Source organism: Fundulus heteroclitus, chromosome 11, assembly GCF_011125445.2.
Source record: "Fundulus heteroclitus isolate FHET01 chromosome 11, MU-UCD_Fhet_4.1, whole genome shotgun sequence".
NCBI lineage: Eukaryota > Metazoa > Chordata > Actinopteri > Cyprinodontiformes > Fundulidae > Fundulus > Fundulus heteroclitus.
Window position 1 is genome coordinate 3,057,313 of NC_046371.1, and position 18,087 is coordinate 3,075,399.

Here is an 18,087-nt window from a genome sequence, read left to right on the forward strand (position 1 = left end):
ATGTTTAGGATGAAAACAGTGATAACTCTTTGAGTAAAAGATCTTATGAGTTGGGATCCTTTTCCTCATCCAGCCTTTGCTTATCGTTTTCATCCTAATCCTCTGAACATCATTTTTAGGACTATTTCAGGTCGGCTTCCAAACGTTCTTCAAAAAGCTGTTTCATCCTGTAGTTATCACGTTTCTGGACACACTGGTCCTTAAAGTGATGCAAACCAGAACAAGATGGAAACTTAGAGGTTTGTTCTGCTGATCCAATGTGTGGATTACTTTGAGTTGCTGTCAGTCTTTCTCAGGGAAAATGTCTTCTCTCTCGTCTTAAAGGGCCACAGCTTCTTTTCGTCCTAATGTTAACGCGTGATCTGCTGGTAATCCAGACTCGTCTATTGACTGGTCCCATGGAGCTTTACACCCAAACCGTCGGCTCATAAAACTCCGTCAGGTTCCTCTGGGTTCAGACTCAGTTAGGAGTTGGTGTTTTATTCTCCTTTGCTTTGAGTGCAGAAGTTTTAGCACCTTCAGCGTGGTGGGATGCCAGGATGAGTCAGGCCCTAAAATACTTTCTTTTTTTTAATTTTACTGCAAATGGACTTTTTCTATTGGTTTTATTTTTAATCTTTTTGCACACGAAGCACTTTCTAACTCAGACATATTAAATCTTGTGGCGTTTAAGGTTTCATGATGAGCAGATGGTTATAGAAAGGATAGGTTCAAGTGATCTCTGTGGTCGTTTTGCTGTATTTAAAATAAGAAACACAAATCTTGGCAACAAATAATGTCACTGAGCCTCTCTGGTTTTATCAGTTCCATTTTTCCATAGAAACTCTTTATCTTCTGAACATGTAGCAAACAGCAGGTTATGTTTTAATGAGCTGGGAAACCATGGACCTGAAGCTGATGATCACAACATCAGTTACTTGTCTTGTTTGGAAATATATTCCTTACATTCTTCTTAGTGTTTGTGTCCTTTAAAACTATTTTCAGCCGAGCTGAAATTTATGCTGTTTCCAAAAATAAAAGACACACTGTCACCATCGCAGAACTATTGAGTGATTCTAAATAGCGCCCAACTAGCTCTCTACTTTCCTTACCCTCCTTGTTGTACACGATTAGTTAAAATTTCTTTTGCACCATCACAGTTACAGTCGTTAACAGTTTCAAGATGTTCCACGGTATAAAAGACCCTACCAGCTTTGGTCCTAAGTTGCTGTGTATCATGCCCAGAAGAAGGGAATCCTTGTAGACGTTTGTTCCTTTCTTTTCCAGTAGAAAGTATCCCTGGCACAGTGCTTCTATATTCAACTGTCTCTCTTTTCTGGAAGAAGTCATTGATGGAGCTATAGCTGCTATTAACTTTTTAACCTCTTTTTTTCTTTCCCATAGAAAGTACTCCTAGTCCAGTTTTTATGTGCTTACCTATCTATATCTACTTCCCTGACAGAATCACTGCCAAAGCTATTGCTGCCATCATTGCTTTGTACTCCGTTTGTTATTCTTTCCTACAGACAGTACTTGTTTGTGTTTAAATATGTCCCTTCCCTGTGCAATTGAGCTATTGCCGCTATTAACATTGTACACTCTCTTTTCTTTCTTATAGAAGAGTTCCCCTGGTTCAGTATTACTTGGTCTAGTTGTGTCACTTTCCTGGACAGTGATAGTTTTACTGCCATCAACTTTGCGCAGTCTCTTCGATTCTTCTGTCATAGAAGGTGCTCCTAGCCCAGTGCTTCCATTTTTAGGTGCCAAGCCGTTTATTGAACTGTTACTAGCCGTGTTACCATCAACGTTTTTTAATGTGCATTTTGAAGTATCGCATTAGAAAGGGTTGATGGACACGGAAAATTTTGAATTATCTCACTAAATTTCACAAAAAGGGTTTTACACTTACTTGAGTTCAAACAATAGTAAACACGCTAAAGAGGAGACGGAAACATTTTTATTGAATCAGTTCTGATGCAGCAAATGTTCACCTTCCATCACTGATCAGCTGTTTCTGCTGCCTGTGTCATCCCATAATGCTCAAAAACAGGTCTGGAAGCAACAAGGGGTGCGTGTGGACCGAAGAAGAGAAACAAGTGTTTCTAAGTCTCATCCGTGAAAAAAAAACACACATTCATTAAAACCTTGTTTCATTACTGATCTTTGGACAGTGCTACTTAGCAACATCTACTTCCTGTTTATTACAACCCACATATGATGACTTTATGATGTGCGTTTCCTGGTTTATTCGCCATAAACGGAAACATGTCTGATGCACATTTTCTTTTTTTGCAATATTTTAAAAGTTCACTCATAAATCTCATGAGAATTGGATGAAAACTCGGCTATAATAACAGCTGAATAAACTCTTGGGCCAGTGCTTTTTTATTTAGCTACATGTCTTTCATGGACAGAGCTTTTCATAACTTTTTGTATTCTTATTGTATTTCTTTCCCGTAAGTACCAAGGCGTGGAGCTGTTGCTACAGAAGAGTTTGTCTTTCTTTCCCAGACAAAGTACTCCTGGCCCAGTGGTTCTGGTTGTTTATTCTTCTCTGTGGCTCTTACTGAGCCTGGTTCTGTTGGATGTTCGCTGTTGTTGAAAGGGAGTGGTGCCACACGCTTGCTCTGCATGGAGGATTGCTGCAAAGTCAATGCCTTGATGCGCACAGTTGGGCATGATAATATTTTCACCTCTGTTTTCATAAGAAACAGTTGCTGATGTGACATATTTTTATTATTTTATATTTTTCCTCATTGTCAGGCGGCGTTGGTTCTTCTCAGAGTGACAACAGTGGACTAACTTTTTTTTTTTAATTTACAGAAAGTGAGGGAAAGTTTTAACTTGTTGCATCTATCTTCTCTGAACAAGAGGTTGCACAGGAGTCACTGACACCAAAACTTTTGCATTATCCCGTATAATAGCTTTTTCCAAAAACTCATTGCACATTTACTAACCATTTAGAGTGAGCATTGCCTTCATTTATGATTTAACCACCGTGAAGCATCTAAAGTAACCGTCTGCTCTCAGTAATTAAACCTAACCTGTGAGTTTTGTTCATTCTTGATGTTGTTAAAACTCTTTTCTCATCATGTATCAGACACAGTCGCTGTTTAACAGCAGGTTGCTGGTGTGTGCTCCAGCAAACATTTGGTGATTTCTGCCTCACTTAAGACAAAGGTGACACATGTTTCTAGATGAGGGGGTCTTCGTTGTGTCCCTGCTCCTACACAGCAGATTAAAATGAGTGAATACCCTCCTGGCTATGAGTCCAGCATTTGATTCAGGTGAAGTAGTGGAACATCTAAAAGCTGCAGGACGCTGGCTGATGTTGGACACCACGGTTCTAGGTTGTCCCTGTTTGGAAGCTCTTTGCATCTTTGGTGTGTTTCATACTTGATCAGCATGATCGATAAACCGTTTTCCTCTTTCATTCGTTTCTGGCTCCCATTCCCTCCAAACCCAGCAGATGTGTCTTTGTTTTGTTTGTTGTTGTTTTTTTTATTAATGTGGTGTTGATTAAAGGGAATAATTCTTTATATTTAAGCTGTCAGCGGCCTCATATCTCCAGTAACATTTTAAAGACTCAGTTTAGGGATTAATCTACTCTTCTTGTTCAGTTTTGAAATTTTTGTCTCTAACATTTTCATTTGTTTTGTTTTTGTTGACATGTTTTCATCATTTCAAAATGTTGTGTATGTTTCCCATGTGCCTCCCCCACCCCCGCCCCCCTCCCTCCCATATTTTCTTTCGGCCAATCACGTGCGTGCGCATCATGTGACTTTGCCATGCGACTCTTGCATGGTGCTGACGATGTGGTCTTCGGTGAGCAACAGAAGGTAAATTTTCTTCGTTCACAAACTATTTGTGAAGTTAGATTAAAACTCTTTAGATCATTCTGCCTTTTTTTATTCCACTCACAGCAGGTATAGAAGTACTAAGCATGAAATCATGACACCAGAAATATTTCATGACATCATTCATCCTCATGCTCCTCTTAATGTGACTAAAAATGTTTTTGTGTTGTTTCATTACTAAACTACAGGTGTCTTACAATGAGTTAGAATTTCCTGGAAAAGCTCCTTTGTTTTTTACAAACCAACTCAAACGTTTGGTTTTTTTTAATGTTAACATTAAGACCAATAAAAATATTTTAATTCTAAAATGTTATGACCTTGTTTGGGCCAACAGTTGTTGAGTAGATATCCTCCCTAAGGAGGGTCATTGATGTTCAAAGTGAACTTGATAAGGGAAAGTTGAGTGGAAGAAAAAACTGTGGGCCGAGGTCGAGGACTTTGAAACAAAAATGTAAGATTTTGTTGGGTATTTGAAAGACTTGGAGTCTGAACTTCAAGATGCCCTCAAACATCCAGGACCTGGGCTACAAATGTGACATTTCTCCTTTGAAACCCCTCCTGAACCAGAGACATCAGCAGTGTCTCACCGGTGGAATTAAGACGGACCTGGACTGTCTCTCAGTGGTCCAGACACCTCCTGTCAGGAGGAAGTAAAGTTTGCTTTTCATCTAGAAGACCCAGAGTCCGGCTCAAGAGTGGAGAGGCTCAGAATCTGAGCTTCTGAATCCAGTGTGTCCACAGTCCGCTGGTGCCGGTCCAAATTACCTGTTCAATAACACAATGAGACGCACCAGTAATCAGACTCCCGTCCTGCCCACATTTAGTCCAGGAATGACATGTACATGTAATAATATTCAGAGTAAAAGTGGAACTGATTAACTCGCAGTGTCTGGAAATACTGTGTTTTTGTCCAAGATTTCTAAAAAACAACAGATCCATCCTTCACTTTGAGAAGATCCTGAGCTCACGTGACAGATGATACATAGAAGACATGTTAGCCAAACTAAATGGCATTTACACCGAACTGTTTTTTTTATCATGGAAGGACAGGTTTATGTTGAAATGTACTGCATATTGCATTTCACATTAAAATGATCTGATGTGATGCAGCTGCTTTATTAGTCAGGCTGTCTGCTTCCGATAGTAACCCTGTGGTTGGCATTTTCTTCGTTTCCACTACAGGCTGAGGGGAATATTTCCAAATGGTCAACTTTGTCTTGGATGAAGCAATAGGCCTGTTTTAGCCAGCTGGAGGAGGAGTGGCTCTATATTATGACACTTTCTCAAAAAAATCCTTAGGAAGGAAAACTTTTGTAGTTTTAAACCAGATACCAGAATCTGGGCCATGCCTTGTGTGACATTTCATTTACTTTTTATTTACGTTCCCCTTTGATAGGTACAAAATGTTTTTATTTGATTAAAATTTACCATATTCATCCTATTATAGGCGATCATATCTTAAAATCCCCCTGTGCATCCTCACAAAGTGTCATCTGCAGCGTTAAGCATGATCCTCCTCCAGATAATTTCCCACATTTTTTTTATTCTAAATAAGCTTAATTCTCATCGGGTTTTACTAATTTTACACACTATGACCAGTTTGCATTTCTGTAGCCTGTAAGTTAAATTTTCTCCTGTCACTTCTTCCTCCTCCTTGTTTCTCCACGTCTTCAAACGTCAGTCCTGTTTGCATGTGTCTGCATCCGTACGTCACGTCTTCTTTATGGACTTACACTCTTAGTATGGTTTCAGTTTTTTTTTTCCTTTTTGTTCAGGCATGTTTAGAATCAGACAGAACTGTGAATAACCAAAACCGACTAAAAAATAAAGGACTAATTCTCTACTTTCTGTGTTTCTAACCGCTGTTGTCTCTCATTGTGCGCTGGAATATGATGAAGGGTGTCTGCTGCTGCAGTGGACTCTCTCAGGGCGGTGGGCGCTCCACCCTCTGTGTGGCACCTACATTTTCCAGCCTGCAGTCTGAGTCTTTCACCCTAACAACTTCACCTTCTCTCTCTGGACGTTACAGCTTTAGAGACGTTTTTGTTTTTTGTCCTAATCCAGACTGAACGCTCCAGTGCTTCACTGCTTCCTGCTGCTGCTTTTACTAACACGTTCTAATTTATCTCCAGCCTCAGCCATGCTCACCCTAGCCTGCTGGATTGTAGTTTGCAGTGCACTAACCTAAAGAATAAAGTGCCTTCATGCATATTCATTCCAGTAACTTCAACTGCTAACACCGAGCTGTAGAATATTAAAAATGTGTGCAAGAGAAACTTTTTGAGGGGGACTTTAAAGGAATGCATGAATTATATTTCTCCCGTATGCCACTTTCCAGAAAATTTAATTTACAGCTGTATGTGATCTATTTTTCAAATTTGCATAACCAATCAGTTTACAGCTAATGAGTTTTTTGTTATTTTAGTCCCAATCTCCACAACCATCCCCGAACCACAAGAGAAGGCACAAACATTTCCGCACAGAGAGAAAGCACGCCGAGAACCGCGCTGACCCTCCCTCCCATAAGCCTATGTAAATGTTATTAAAAGCAATAGGATAACATGTCCAATCAAGGCCTACAGGCTCATTATCCAGCGACCGAGCAGAAATTACTCAGGAGGACGGAGGAGATAATGAGGAGCCTGGAAGAGAGCAGCACCTCAGTCAGAGAGGCAGCGGCTCTAAACCCTCATGCTGTCCTCCAGCTGATGTTCCGCACACTTTTAATGCGTTTATCGTTTATCACTCTAGCCTTAAAACACCGGCTTATTTCTGACTCAACAAGTGCTTCAAATTAGTGCCCGACACGTTTCCGTTGCCTTAAAAAAGGTTTGTGATGTGACGCATTGTTAGCGTGTTAAAAAGGGACGGCTCGGCTCAAACAGCGTCTCCAGCAGGAACATGATTTTAGTCAAATAAGGTTTTTAATTGTGATTTATTTACACCTTCATATCTCACTTTTTCTGTTTTTTTTGCTCGTGAAAAGCCAGATTTGAGCCAAACATCAAGTAGCAAGAAACAAAGCAGCTTTGGTTCAGAGTCTAAACTCCTATTTGGATACAGCTGATCATTCCTAAACAACAATTATTGGCACCCCAAGCAAAGATGGATGCAAATACTTCATATAGGTTGTTGCTATGGAAACTTGCCCCTGAATTTATTTACAGTTACAAAAATGTATGCTGTGTTGTTCCTCAAGCAGATGTTACATTAGAGGTTGATAATTTGAATTTAGCACATGCAAAAGATGCTAAATTAAGGTTAGAGTTTGAATAATTGTGCTCAGCTATAACTAAACAAGTTTTCCAGTCTGAGATATTTGGATTATTTGAACTGGAATTGCATATTTCTGCTCAGTCAATAGATTTCTTTTTCAAATACAACCTATTGTTGCAAAATCTGAAACGGATCGAATTCATACTTGAATTTCTAAATATCTGCAAAATGCTCCCAATATGGTCCCTGGTTAAAACAATAGTCTATAAGCAAGTTAAAGTTTTCTTTAAGTCAATTTTCTGATAATGAAGAGCGATAAACATTGTCGTTATTTGAAAGGCATGTTTAGTGGTCTTACATAAATCAGGTTCTTTTCCACATCATTTTAACCTCATCAAAGCATTGAAAGTCATGAATTACTAATAAGTTTCCTGACACTCTGATCTGCTTGAAAAAGTAAAGTGTAAATTTAAAATGTATCCAGTTATATTTACTTTGCTGGAATTGTAGGGGATTTTCTTTTTTTTGTGAATAACTGTACTCAACCTAAACTTTGTATTTACATCAAACTTTCAATAGGAGATACTGCTGTTAAGATCATTTTAATTTAAGGTTTTTTTATGGAGCATTACAAGGGGTACCAATAACTGGAGGATGCTAAGTTAAAAACAATAACTATTAGAGTGTTAAATAGTCTCAAAATGCCATTTTTAGTTGGGATCTGCTGTATTAACACGGTCAACCTAAATGGCAATATAATAAACAATAAATATACATTTAATAGATTCTAATAACTGCTGGCTAGTGAAAATCAGCTGAATTTTGTTCAGCTGTTATTGTAAAACAAAATGTTGGATTATTTGGGTTCTTTGAAGTAGTCAACAGTAGTAAGTAAAACACCTGAGCTCCCTCAACAAGCCGATTATCTCATTCAGGTGAAGAGAAGGGACGCGTCTAAAGTAGCTGGATCTGGGAACCCCTGCTTTACACAATCCACGAGAGCTGCCACCTAGTCCAAAAAAATACTAGCTGAATATAAAGTACAACGGTGAGGCATAATGCCAAAGCGGTAAAACATTCATCGGCACAGACTGAGCATGTGCATAGCTCAGTATGAGATTAAGTAATGTTATTGGGGTTGTTGTGACATTTGATATATATATACAATATTTCAGCATGTCTAAAAAAGGCTGCCAGGTCATCAAATTGTCTAAGCTGCAGTATCACATGCGAACAAAGGTGATGCTGGAGTGCTGTTTACTTGATGCAGTATATTTTCTTAACTTATTAAGACCCCCACCCTTTTTTTTTTCAAAATAACTTAACTGCTTAAATGTAATCACCCTTTGTTCCACAATTACTAACTCCATTTAAATAATCTTGGTTAAATCTTAGAAAATCTGTTGACACCAATTTAGCTATTTTTAACAAAAATTAACTTACAGTAATTACCCTAGAAAATAAGCCTAATTTTCTCCCCCAGTACTGGGAGCTGCTGGGTTTATCATGATGCAAGTTACATAGACAGATCTTTTAGCTGTGCTATGGAGATGAACAAACATCTGCCTGTTTGTTCATCTCCATGTCAAAAGTGTACATTTAAAAAAAAATTTGCTCCATTATATGTTTATTTAGCATTAGCTAAAAACAAAGCTAATAATTATTGTGAAGGGCTTTTAAACAGGGTTAAGCAACTGTTTTAGTTGCTCTATAAAGCTGAACTCTGCTCAATAACACTGCAAAAACGGAACTAAAAAAAAAAATAAATAAATAAAAATTAAAATTAGTGTATCTGTCCTTGATTTGAGCAGGTAAATAAGATGATCTGCCAACAGAATAAGATTTGTGAACTTAAAATAGGAACAATTCATCTCCATCATCTTATTTCAAGTGCAGGATGTCTAATTATCTTAATTTAGGGGTCAAATTACTCAATCCATTGGCAAATGATCATATTTACGTGCTCAGATCAAGGACAAAAACACTATGTTTAAGAACATTTAGCTTATTTATAGATCCGTTTTTGCAGTGAACTAACTTAGCTTCTCTTTGTTCTAAAAATATTGCTCTTTATGCAAATTCAGATTACTCTGCAGGAAAATAGCTGACTACCCATGACTACTAAACAGAACCCCTATCAAGCTAAATCCAAACCATTTCTTTGTTCAATTAAACTTAAAATGCGTTTAAAGAGTTTAAAACACAAAACCAGTAACTTGGCTGAACATATCAATGCAACTAATTGTGGTGTTTTGGTCTTGTGCAGGGGAACCAAATGCTCCCATACTAGAAGTCCTGCCTGGAAAGAACCTTAACTCAGTTAAAATCAAGTGGACCAAGCAGGATGATGGAGGCTCACCTATCAAACACTACCTGCTGCGATACAAGGCTGTGAGTATACCGGCCCAGGAGGTAACGTGGTGCCGCTTTGCATTTTTCTCCATTTCTTCACCGATTACACGAGAAATAATAAAGTCTTGGAAACATCCCGCTGCCGAATGGAAGCAGGAAATACCAGCTGGGTCCTGTCTAGAGGATAAGCGCCAACACAACACATTGAGATGCACTTTAATCCAAGTCATTGTTTTAGTGCTACAATTTTCATCTTCTTGAAACAAACACATGCTCCCAGACTGGATTCTGCCAGTTTTAAATGAGCATTTTTCACTGAGGAGAAATGAAAATTAAAAGTAACACTAAATCCCCAGTTGGCTTACAACCAGTGGTTATTTACAACTGTGTTCTGTTAAATGGCATTAAAGGAAAAAAACAAAACAAAACAAAAAACATTTTCATTCTGGAAGGCTGAGTTCATTTTTCTTTGTGACAGGTTGGCCCACCTTAACCCATGTGACTTGCTGGTTATTGCACGGTTGTAATTGAGAATTTGTAAAACCAAATAATGGAAATATTGCAGTGTTTAATTAGCAAGAAGGTTCCCAGCGAGTCGATACAGCATCTCTTCTTCCAGGCAGTCCTGGTCCGATTATACATGCCGCTGAAACAAGATAGAAACATATTCTGGACAGGATGAAGACTCATAAAACACTTTTTTACCCACATATAGCATGGCAAATAGTGTTATTTACCTGCTCAAATTAAGGAAAAATAGTTTCATTTCAAGAAAAAAGTTCTTATTTTTAGGTCTATTTTTGCAGTGTAGCTTGGGCTTCTCTGGCTCATACGCCCCATGGACAGTACGACCAAACACTTTTCTGTTTCATCCACTGGGACATGTCTCCGCTAGCTAAATTCTTCATCTATGATTGCATTTACAGACAGTTAAATGTTAGATTTTTTTTTTTTCAGTGATAGCTTCTTCGTCGCTCAGTGGCCTTTAAGCCCATTGTGGTGGAGGACTGGCTGTTGGGACTAGTTAACATGGAGCCTTCAATTATCTGAGTTAAAAATTATTCAAAAATAATTCAAACAAACTGCTCAAAAGCCCCATCATTATTTTGGCATAAAACAGATAGAAATAATTTTGTAATCTGATTTAATTTGCTAAAGTTTATGTGTAAATCTGGTTGAGTTATGCATTGAGTCTGAAGTATTGAACAGAGTGATGACTTTGCTGCGCGCCGCTGACTCCTGTCCCGTTTGCATTTCCTCCTCAGAAGCACGTTTCCGACTGGAAACCCGAGCAGCGCCTTCCCCCACTCAGCGATTACGTCACGCTGACCGGCCTGGACTGGAACACAGATTACGAGATCCACGTGGTGGCAGTGAACCAGCGGGGCCCGTCTGAGCCGTCCGTCACCTCCTTCAGAACAGCTACAGAGCCCACCACCGTCCCAGGTACCGCCTCCATCACCCCACCTCCAGCATCCTCACAACATCAGCGGAGCACACAGGCATCCACCGTGACCGCAGAGCTCTGTCGGGGTAGTCGCCGATCTGACATGAATAATCTACAGCAAAGAAGGAACACTTTGTCTTCTTTTCAGTTCAGCGTTTGTTCCCGCTGGACAACAAACCTCAGCGTAGTTTATCAGGGTTTTATTTGAAAGAGAAACGCAAAGTAGTGCACATTTGTGACATGGAAGAAGAATGAGATATGGTGCAGAAAATGTTTTTACAAATAAATATCTGAGGGTTTTTTGGCCCGTGTGTATCTTCTGCTCTCTGTACTTACTTACTTGATTTGAAATAAACATTCCTGTATTACTGATTCAGAATGGCCTAGTCAAAGTTCAGAGCTAAACCTAACTGAGCTGATAACCGATGTCCACAGACTCTCTCCAGCCAATCTGATTGAGCTTCAACTGTTTTGCACAGAAAAATCAACAAAAATGTTCATTTCTAGACGTTTAAAGCTGGTAGAGATACAGTAAACCCTACAAGTTGTTGACTCAGGTTGGCTGAATAAAAATTCAAACTGCGTGTCAGATTTTAATGATGCACTGCAAAAACTGATCTAAAAATAAGTAAAATGTTCTTAAAGTTAGTGTATTTATCCTTGATTTGAGCAGGTAAATAAGATTATCTGCCAATGGAATGAGTATTTTGACCCCTTAAAATAAGATAATTAGACATCCTGCACTTGAAATAAGATGATTGAGATGAATTGTTCCTATTCTAAGTGCAACATTCTTACTCCATTGGCAAATCATCTTATCTACCTGCTCAAATCAAGGACAAATACACAAATTTTAAGAACATTTTACTTATTTCTAGTTCCGTTTTTGCAGTGTGCGTGTCCTTCCATTTCACAACATGCACTACTGCAAAAACAAATCCCACTAAAATACTTTGAATATAGCAGTAGTTATGTAATGACTGGAACAAGTTAAAGAGGCATGAATATTTTTGCAGCCCATCGTACATAAATTGGATAGTTTGGTTTTTTTTATTTACCTAAAGAAGTAATCACACCCCAGGTCCTTTTGCTTTGCAGAGTTGGTCACGGTCAGCCTTGGCTCTGTTGTTGTTTAAAGTGAACCTTTTAACCTCGGGCTGCCTCCCCATCCAAACAAAACCAGCGCAGAGTAACGGGTTAAATCTCCCCCAAAAAAGCATCATGTTTTTCTCTCTTTTCTCCCATTAGCAGTCTGTCTTTTCACATCTTCCACCCTTTATTTGATTTTCTCAGAAGAGTTCATTGAATCAGGCTGACATCCCATTAGCTGTCAGGAAGACAATAAAAACGCTCCTGAGGATCAGGCGAATAAGCCGGTGTCTTGTCAGCAAACCAGTATATGAACCAGATTTAATCTCCATATTAGCTCACATAACAGTTTTTATTCCGTCGTTCTTGATAAAAACAGCGTTTAGTGAGTAACTGTGCGTGTTGGGGAGCAACCAAGCAGCGGACGTTTTATCAGCTGATTGTTTTCTAATGCGTTGCTGATGCTGGGGATAAATTCAGAGAACCAGGAATGGTGGAAAAAATCAAGCTGAAGAAGACTGTTTCAGACTTAACGACATGGTTTTGAGCGAACTTCTAAGAAAGGATTAATGTCAGCTTTGTACCGGAGTGACTGGCAGAGGCTTTGGCTCGTGATCTGTGAAAAAACACAGAACCAGGAGCCCACGCAGCCTTCAGTGGGTCACAGGCGGTCACAGAGGGTGTGGCAAACTAAAACCGTCTAACGTCACCAGGAGGTGCCCTCCGCTCGCATTCAGACCAATGACACGGTGCCGGGAAAAGCATCGATCCCTCCAAACATTTTATTAACTGTTTCAGATCATCATCATATTATAGGAAAACAAACGATGATTTCATTGTTTAATGGAAGCAAGCTATGAACCTGGTGGTGTGTGAAAGTGACCAAGCCCCTGTAAACCATTAATAAGTCGTGATCACCCACATTTTAACTCTAAGTTTACTTCTGTCAGCCACAGCCAGGCCTAATTACTGCAGGATCCAGATATTCCCTCATAGGACCTCTCTGACAGAATGAAGTAGGCAATGCATCATGCCAGGATCTAAAGTCGTTTGCTGTATTTAATGCTTATTTTCTGCCAGATAGTAAAGTGCCGCAAAAAGGAAAAAGGTGCAAATTAGGCGCGTTTTCCATGTCTTTACCAGTCTACGCATTACGTTGTTTAGCCAGAATTTGACGTGGCTGTAATAAATAGGAAGTAGACGTTTGCAAACTAGCATGGAGCAGAAATCTGAGAAAATGGAGGCAGGTTTTTCAGGAATGTGTTGCTGCCATGTGAACTCGTGTTGGTGAGGTTACGCTTCCAGCCGTGTCTCTGCACGGTTTGGGAATGTCCGGGAAGATGGCTGATCAGTCATCTGAACGTTCGCTACGTCAGAACTTATTCGGCACATTTGTTTCCATCTCCCCTTTTTAAGCAGTAATTCTTTCATCGACTCTTCCGGGACGTCAAATCAATACCCGGAACAACAGTTGGGGCTCTGCAGGCCTTACTCGCCTCAGTTAAGGTCAGACGTCATGTTTCAGCTCTGGAAAATGGCCTCCGTGGGAGAAGTCCAAGGCCAGAACCTCTGCTGACCCAAAAGAACACAAAGACCCGTCTCCCCTTTGCCAACAATGTCTTGATGATCCCTGTTTTAGAGTGGCCTAGTCAAATCCAGAGCTGAATCCAACTGAGAATATGTGAAGGTCGATGATCTCGGATGTTCTTCATCCAGGCTTTAAGTAAACTTAAATTGATCTGCAAAGATAAAAGTCAAAATTTAGCCGAGACGTACCTAAACAAAAGGCTTCCAGCTGGACTGAGACCAAAGGAGGTTCTACAGAGTGTTGACTCAGTGGGCCTGAATATAAAAATAATCATCTTTGCCAAAAATCCTAAAATGCATGCGTCATTTCCTTTCACTTCATAATCATCCAATACTTAGTGTTGTTTTACCGCCTAAAATCCCCCAAAACATTGATTCATTGATGTAAAGAGGTGCTAAAACTTCTCCTAGACCTCGACTGAGAGACGTTTTACATGCAGTTCCAGCGGCTGACCCCCTGAGAGGATAACCTGTGTTACCTGTGTTACCGGTGTTACCTGTGTTACCTGTGTTACCTGTGCCATGTATGATGGAGGGTGATAAATGCAGCGGCTGCTTTGGCGCTTTCCATCCATCGCTCTGTCCCGTTCTGGACGCTAACCTCTTTGACTTCACACACGTCAGGCCATCATCCCTGTTTCACGTTTCCCTGCCTGCTCTGTGTCTTTTATTTTCACTGAGCTGTTTTCAGGAACTGTGACTGACCCGAATACACGCTCTGTGGCCTAGTTCGCTGGGGAGGCAGCCCTCGCAGCCTTTTTTTTTTTTTTTTTTTTTTGCATGGTGCCTCCTCCAGTTCAAATCGATGTTTGCCGTTTTTAACTGAAATACCTAAAAGGCATTGGTCGGCTGTGCATGGCACGCGAAGAAACAAGTTTTCCTTGTTTTATTATTTGCTGTCTGGGCAGCAGCCATGTAGCAGTGGGAGGTTTGGATCTTTCCTAATTCTACCGTAGCAGACATTAGCCTCCTGGTTTCATCCAAGTCGCTCCCCTCTTTAATTCCTGTAATTACTCCCATTTAACTTTGTTTTGTTACAGTTTATTTTGGTCCGTCTGAAGCGTTGTTGCTTTTTTTTTTTTTCCCGCTCTGCGCTTCGAGCCTCGCTGAGCCAGTTTCAGCAGAAGAAATTGCAGAGGTTTATTTTTAGATGCAACATCTGCATTTAATCTAGCTTGTTCCTTTGGCTCTCCTGCAGCTGCGTCTGGTTGCTCTCACCCGAAGCAGCTGCCGTCCTGTTAACTTCAGCTTCCAGTCCAAATGCAGCGTTGACATGCAGCTGAGACGCGGGCTTTTGTCTTTTGTTTCACAAATGAAACCTGAAGCCATTTAAATGTATGCTTTTATCGTCTCAGCATTAAGTTTTAACAGTTTTAAGTTTAAAACGGTGAGATCTGTGATTTTAGACATTTTTCTGGCTTCGATCCACGGTGGAGGGATTAAATATTAACAAAAGGTGCAAATCAATGAAATAGAAGATCATGGTTTATGTTTCATCATTTGATTAATTCAAAAAGTGAAAATCTTTATACGTTATCATGTATTTCTGTTAATTTTGATGATTGTAGCTTCCAGCTCATAAAAGCCCAGAATGCAGCTCCTCAGGGAAATTGGATTTTCTAAAATCTATTTTTTTACAAAGGTATTTAAACGCAGCGATTGTTATTTTATGAGCTACACAAACATTTATGACCACGCTGACTCGAACGTTTATGACGACGCCCTGCAGAATTTTAGTAAACCAAAGAAAAAGTGATGGCTAAAGAAGCTGCATGTTCAGAAAGGGCCGTATCCACGCTAATGAATGGAAAGTTTAGTGGATGGAAAACATTTGGTTATAAAAACGACGCCCTGCTGTAAAGTATGTCCATGTACTAGACAGTATCTGCACTCGGTTCTTGGCGGTGACTAAGTTTGCATGAGTTACTGGATCGATACGGAGGAGATCAGCTCGTGGTTCTGCTGACGTGTAACAGAAGCCCAGGTTGCTTTGGTAATGCCCTTCAGCTCATCGGCAACATTTGCACTGCTGTCGCTCACCTTCCTCACACCGTGGTCCTTAAAGTGGACCGTATCGGGAGCCTACACTTTGGACTTGACACGGCACAGTGGAGCAGAGCAGACGCTGTGGCTCCCTCAGTCTTCACTGACTGAGGAATAGTTATTTAGATTTGGTGCTGTCCGACCCTTCCTGTGGGTTGTCCCTTTTTCTACCAAAGTTTTTCCTTCCACTCAACTTTACATTAAAATGCAATACAAGAAAAAAATCAAACTTTTTAAAAATATTCTACCCTATTGAGATGCACATACAGCTCTCTGATTAGCCCATCTTTACCTGGACATACTGACAATCATCCAAATCTCCCCAGCTAAGGTTGAAATGAAAGTAAAGCCTCAAAGAATAATGCGCTGAGGTGCTGTGCCATGCCGTCACCCCTCCATCCATTAAAACCTCATGACCGGCTTCTGTCCTGGCAGCGTGGTTTTTGCATGGACCGTTGTCCCCTCCATGCCCGACGGGGTGATGGTGGCAGAAGAAACGGTTTTGTTGTGGTTATCTCGCCTACTTTTCTTTGTGCACGTTTCTACCCAGAAAGCTTTCTAATGAACTGCCTGATGTGGAAGACATATTTTATAAGCGTGCCAAGATAATTTCCTTAAACCTCTTGCTTATTGAATTATTCATAATGAACTCTGTTGGTACAGTTGCAATCTTTCTCAATGAATCACTTTTTCCTTTATAATTAAAGGGAATTTTAGCCCCAGACTTGGGCTTAAACTTATCTTGAGTTTTTGGTTGTTTCCACTTAGAAAAGTTGGAATGATTAGAAATGATTTTAGAAATTGATTACTGATCATTAGCAACTGTGATTCTGGACAGGGCTGCTATGAAAATGTCTTAGTGTAATACCTCGAATAGAAATGTATTTTGGTGTTCGGGCATTTTAATTTTATTCCTTTATGATTTTTAATCCCATCCACAGACATAAATAAAAATATAGATTAAGCCCACGCTACATTTAGTATTGTTTAAGTTGAATGTTACATATCTTTTGGCTTCTCTGCTCTATCCATCCATAACAAATATACGTTTGTCCAAACAGTCGATTTTCTGGTCCTTGTCAGTGGAAGAAAGATGTAAAATCTTCTTCCTGGAATCTGGAACTTGCTTTGACTTATCTTCAGATCATGACTGAACGTCTCTTTTCTTTACTTTATTCAGACGAAAACAGAAAAAGAAGGATTTGCAGCCGTAACCGTATAAGCACAAATAAAAAAAAACTGAAAAGGAATTAGAAGCTTTTCTGTATCCAAAGATTTCCCCAGAGATTATTTAGTGGCTGAGCTGAATGAACATGCCGGCATGTGTTTTGTACTAAACCACTGGCCCTCTCTTACTTAGAGATCATCCGTTTTCAGGTTTCCATCTAACTGTAGAACATGCCTGATTTAAAAGCAGACAGGGATTGTTGCCTTAAAGCTCTTTATTGTTGTGGTCACCCTCATGATCTTCCTCTGTGAGACCTTCCATCCATTTCTGCCATTAAACATCCCTCATTTGCTGTGCTACTAACATGCTATGACTTTTCTTTTTTGTTTTTTCAGCCTCTGACTTAGAGTTTCTGTTTGTATTCCTCTGTTTAGTCTTGAGATAGTTTTACAGACTTGAATTTCTGAATTTCTAAACCTGTTTTTCAATCTCTCTCTCCCTCTTTTTCCTCTTTATCTCCTGCTTCCGTTTTCTCCGTCTCCTCCCCCCCGTCTCCATGTGTGATCTTCTGGGCACCTATGGACCATGACATTGCCATAAACACAAATTTATTTCTCTGTTTGTGCTTTTATGTTGTTGTTTTTTTTATATTTCTGTCACACTTGATGACTATCACTTATAATAACGTGTAAATATTGGCCGTGTGTGTGTTGTCGGTCAATGACCTCAGCTACCCTGGGCTGCCAGTGCGTGTCTTGCAGTCTGGCGACTCTTCTGCTGTCAGTGCTGACTTTGCTCTGGCTCTCATAAACTGATTTTTGTTCAAGGAGAAAGAGGAGAATCTGGACCTTTTCAAATCTCCGGGTCCAGACTCCTTTGCTTTCTATGCCTTCTGACCTTTGTGCAGCCACACACAAGTTTGGAAACAAAAAGATGAAGAGTCAAGACCGTTGGTTTCATGTTATTACAGGGTGCTCAGTACTTGCATCATTTTCAAATTTGGGAGATCTTGGGTTCAGCTGACTTTTCATCTGTTTTCATGTTGCGCAGTGCTGTGAAAAACTATTTGCCACAGATTTCTCCGGCTTTGCCTTTTTGTCACGCGTAAATGCTTCGGATCATGTGAGAAATGTCGTTTGCGATGTGAAAAACTAATTGCCTCAAATGCTAATTTATGAACTGAACACATTTTTTTGGAAAGCTGGCCTGATTATTAGCAGACTTGTAGAATAAAAAAAAAGTCACTTCATTAGATCCTGCCTGACCAGATGAAGTAGATTGCACATCGACTCCTTCAGGATAAACCACATCTAAAACTCTGTAGTCCTCACTGCCTCAGTTAGGGTCAA

At 39.9% G+C, this 18,087-nt stretch overlaps 1 protein-coding gene across 8 annotated transcripts in view; it reads left to right on the top strand.

Annotated features, from left to right (window-relative positions):
• ncam1a (neural cell adhesion molecule 1a) overlaps positions 1-17,664 on the top strand; it is a 374,147-nt gene extending 356,483 nt beyond the window's left edge. For 5 of the 8 annotated variants that reach the window (XM_036142729.1, XM_036142728.1, XM_036142730.1 and 2 more), the window contains 3 exons: positions 9,319-9,443; positions 10,670-10,850; positions 17,469-17,664. In XM_036142729.1, the coding sequence (XP_035998622.1) occupies positions 9,319-9,443; positions 10,670-10,850; positions 17,469-17,548 (386 nt within the window). In that variant the 3' untranslated portion in view covers positions 17,549-17,664. Of the gene's footprint in view, positions 1-1,706; positions 1,710-9,318; positions 9,444-10,669; positions 10,851-17,468 lie in introns of all 8 variants that reach the window. The other 3 variants (XM_036142725.1, XM_036142727.1, XM_036142726.1) reach the window with 1 other exon arrangement.
• Positions 17,665-18,087: the final 423 nt, after the last annotated feature.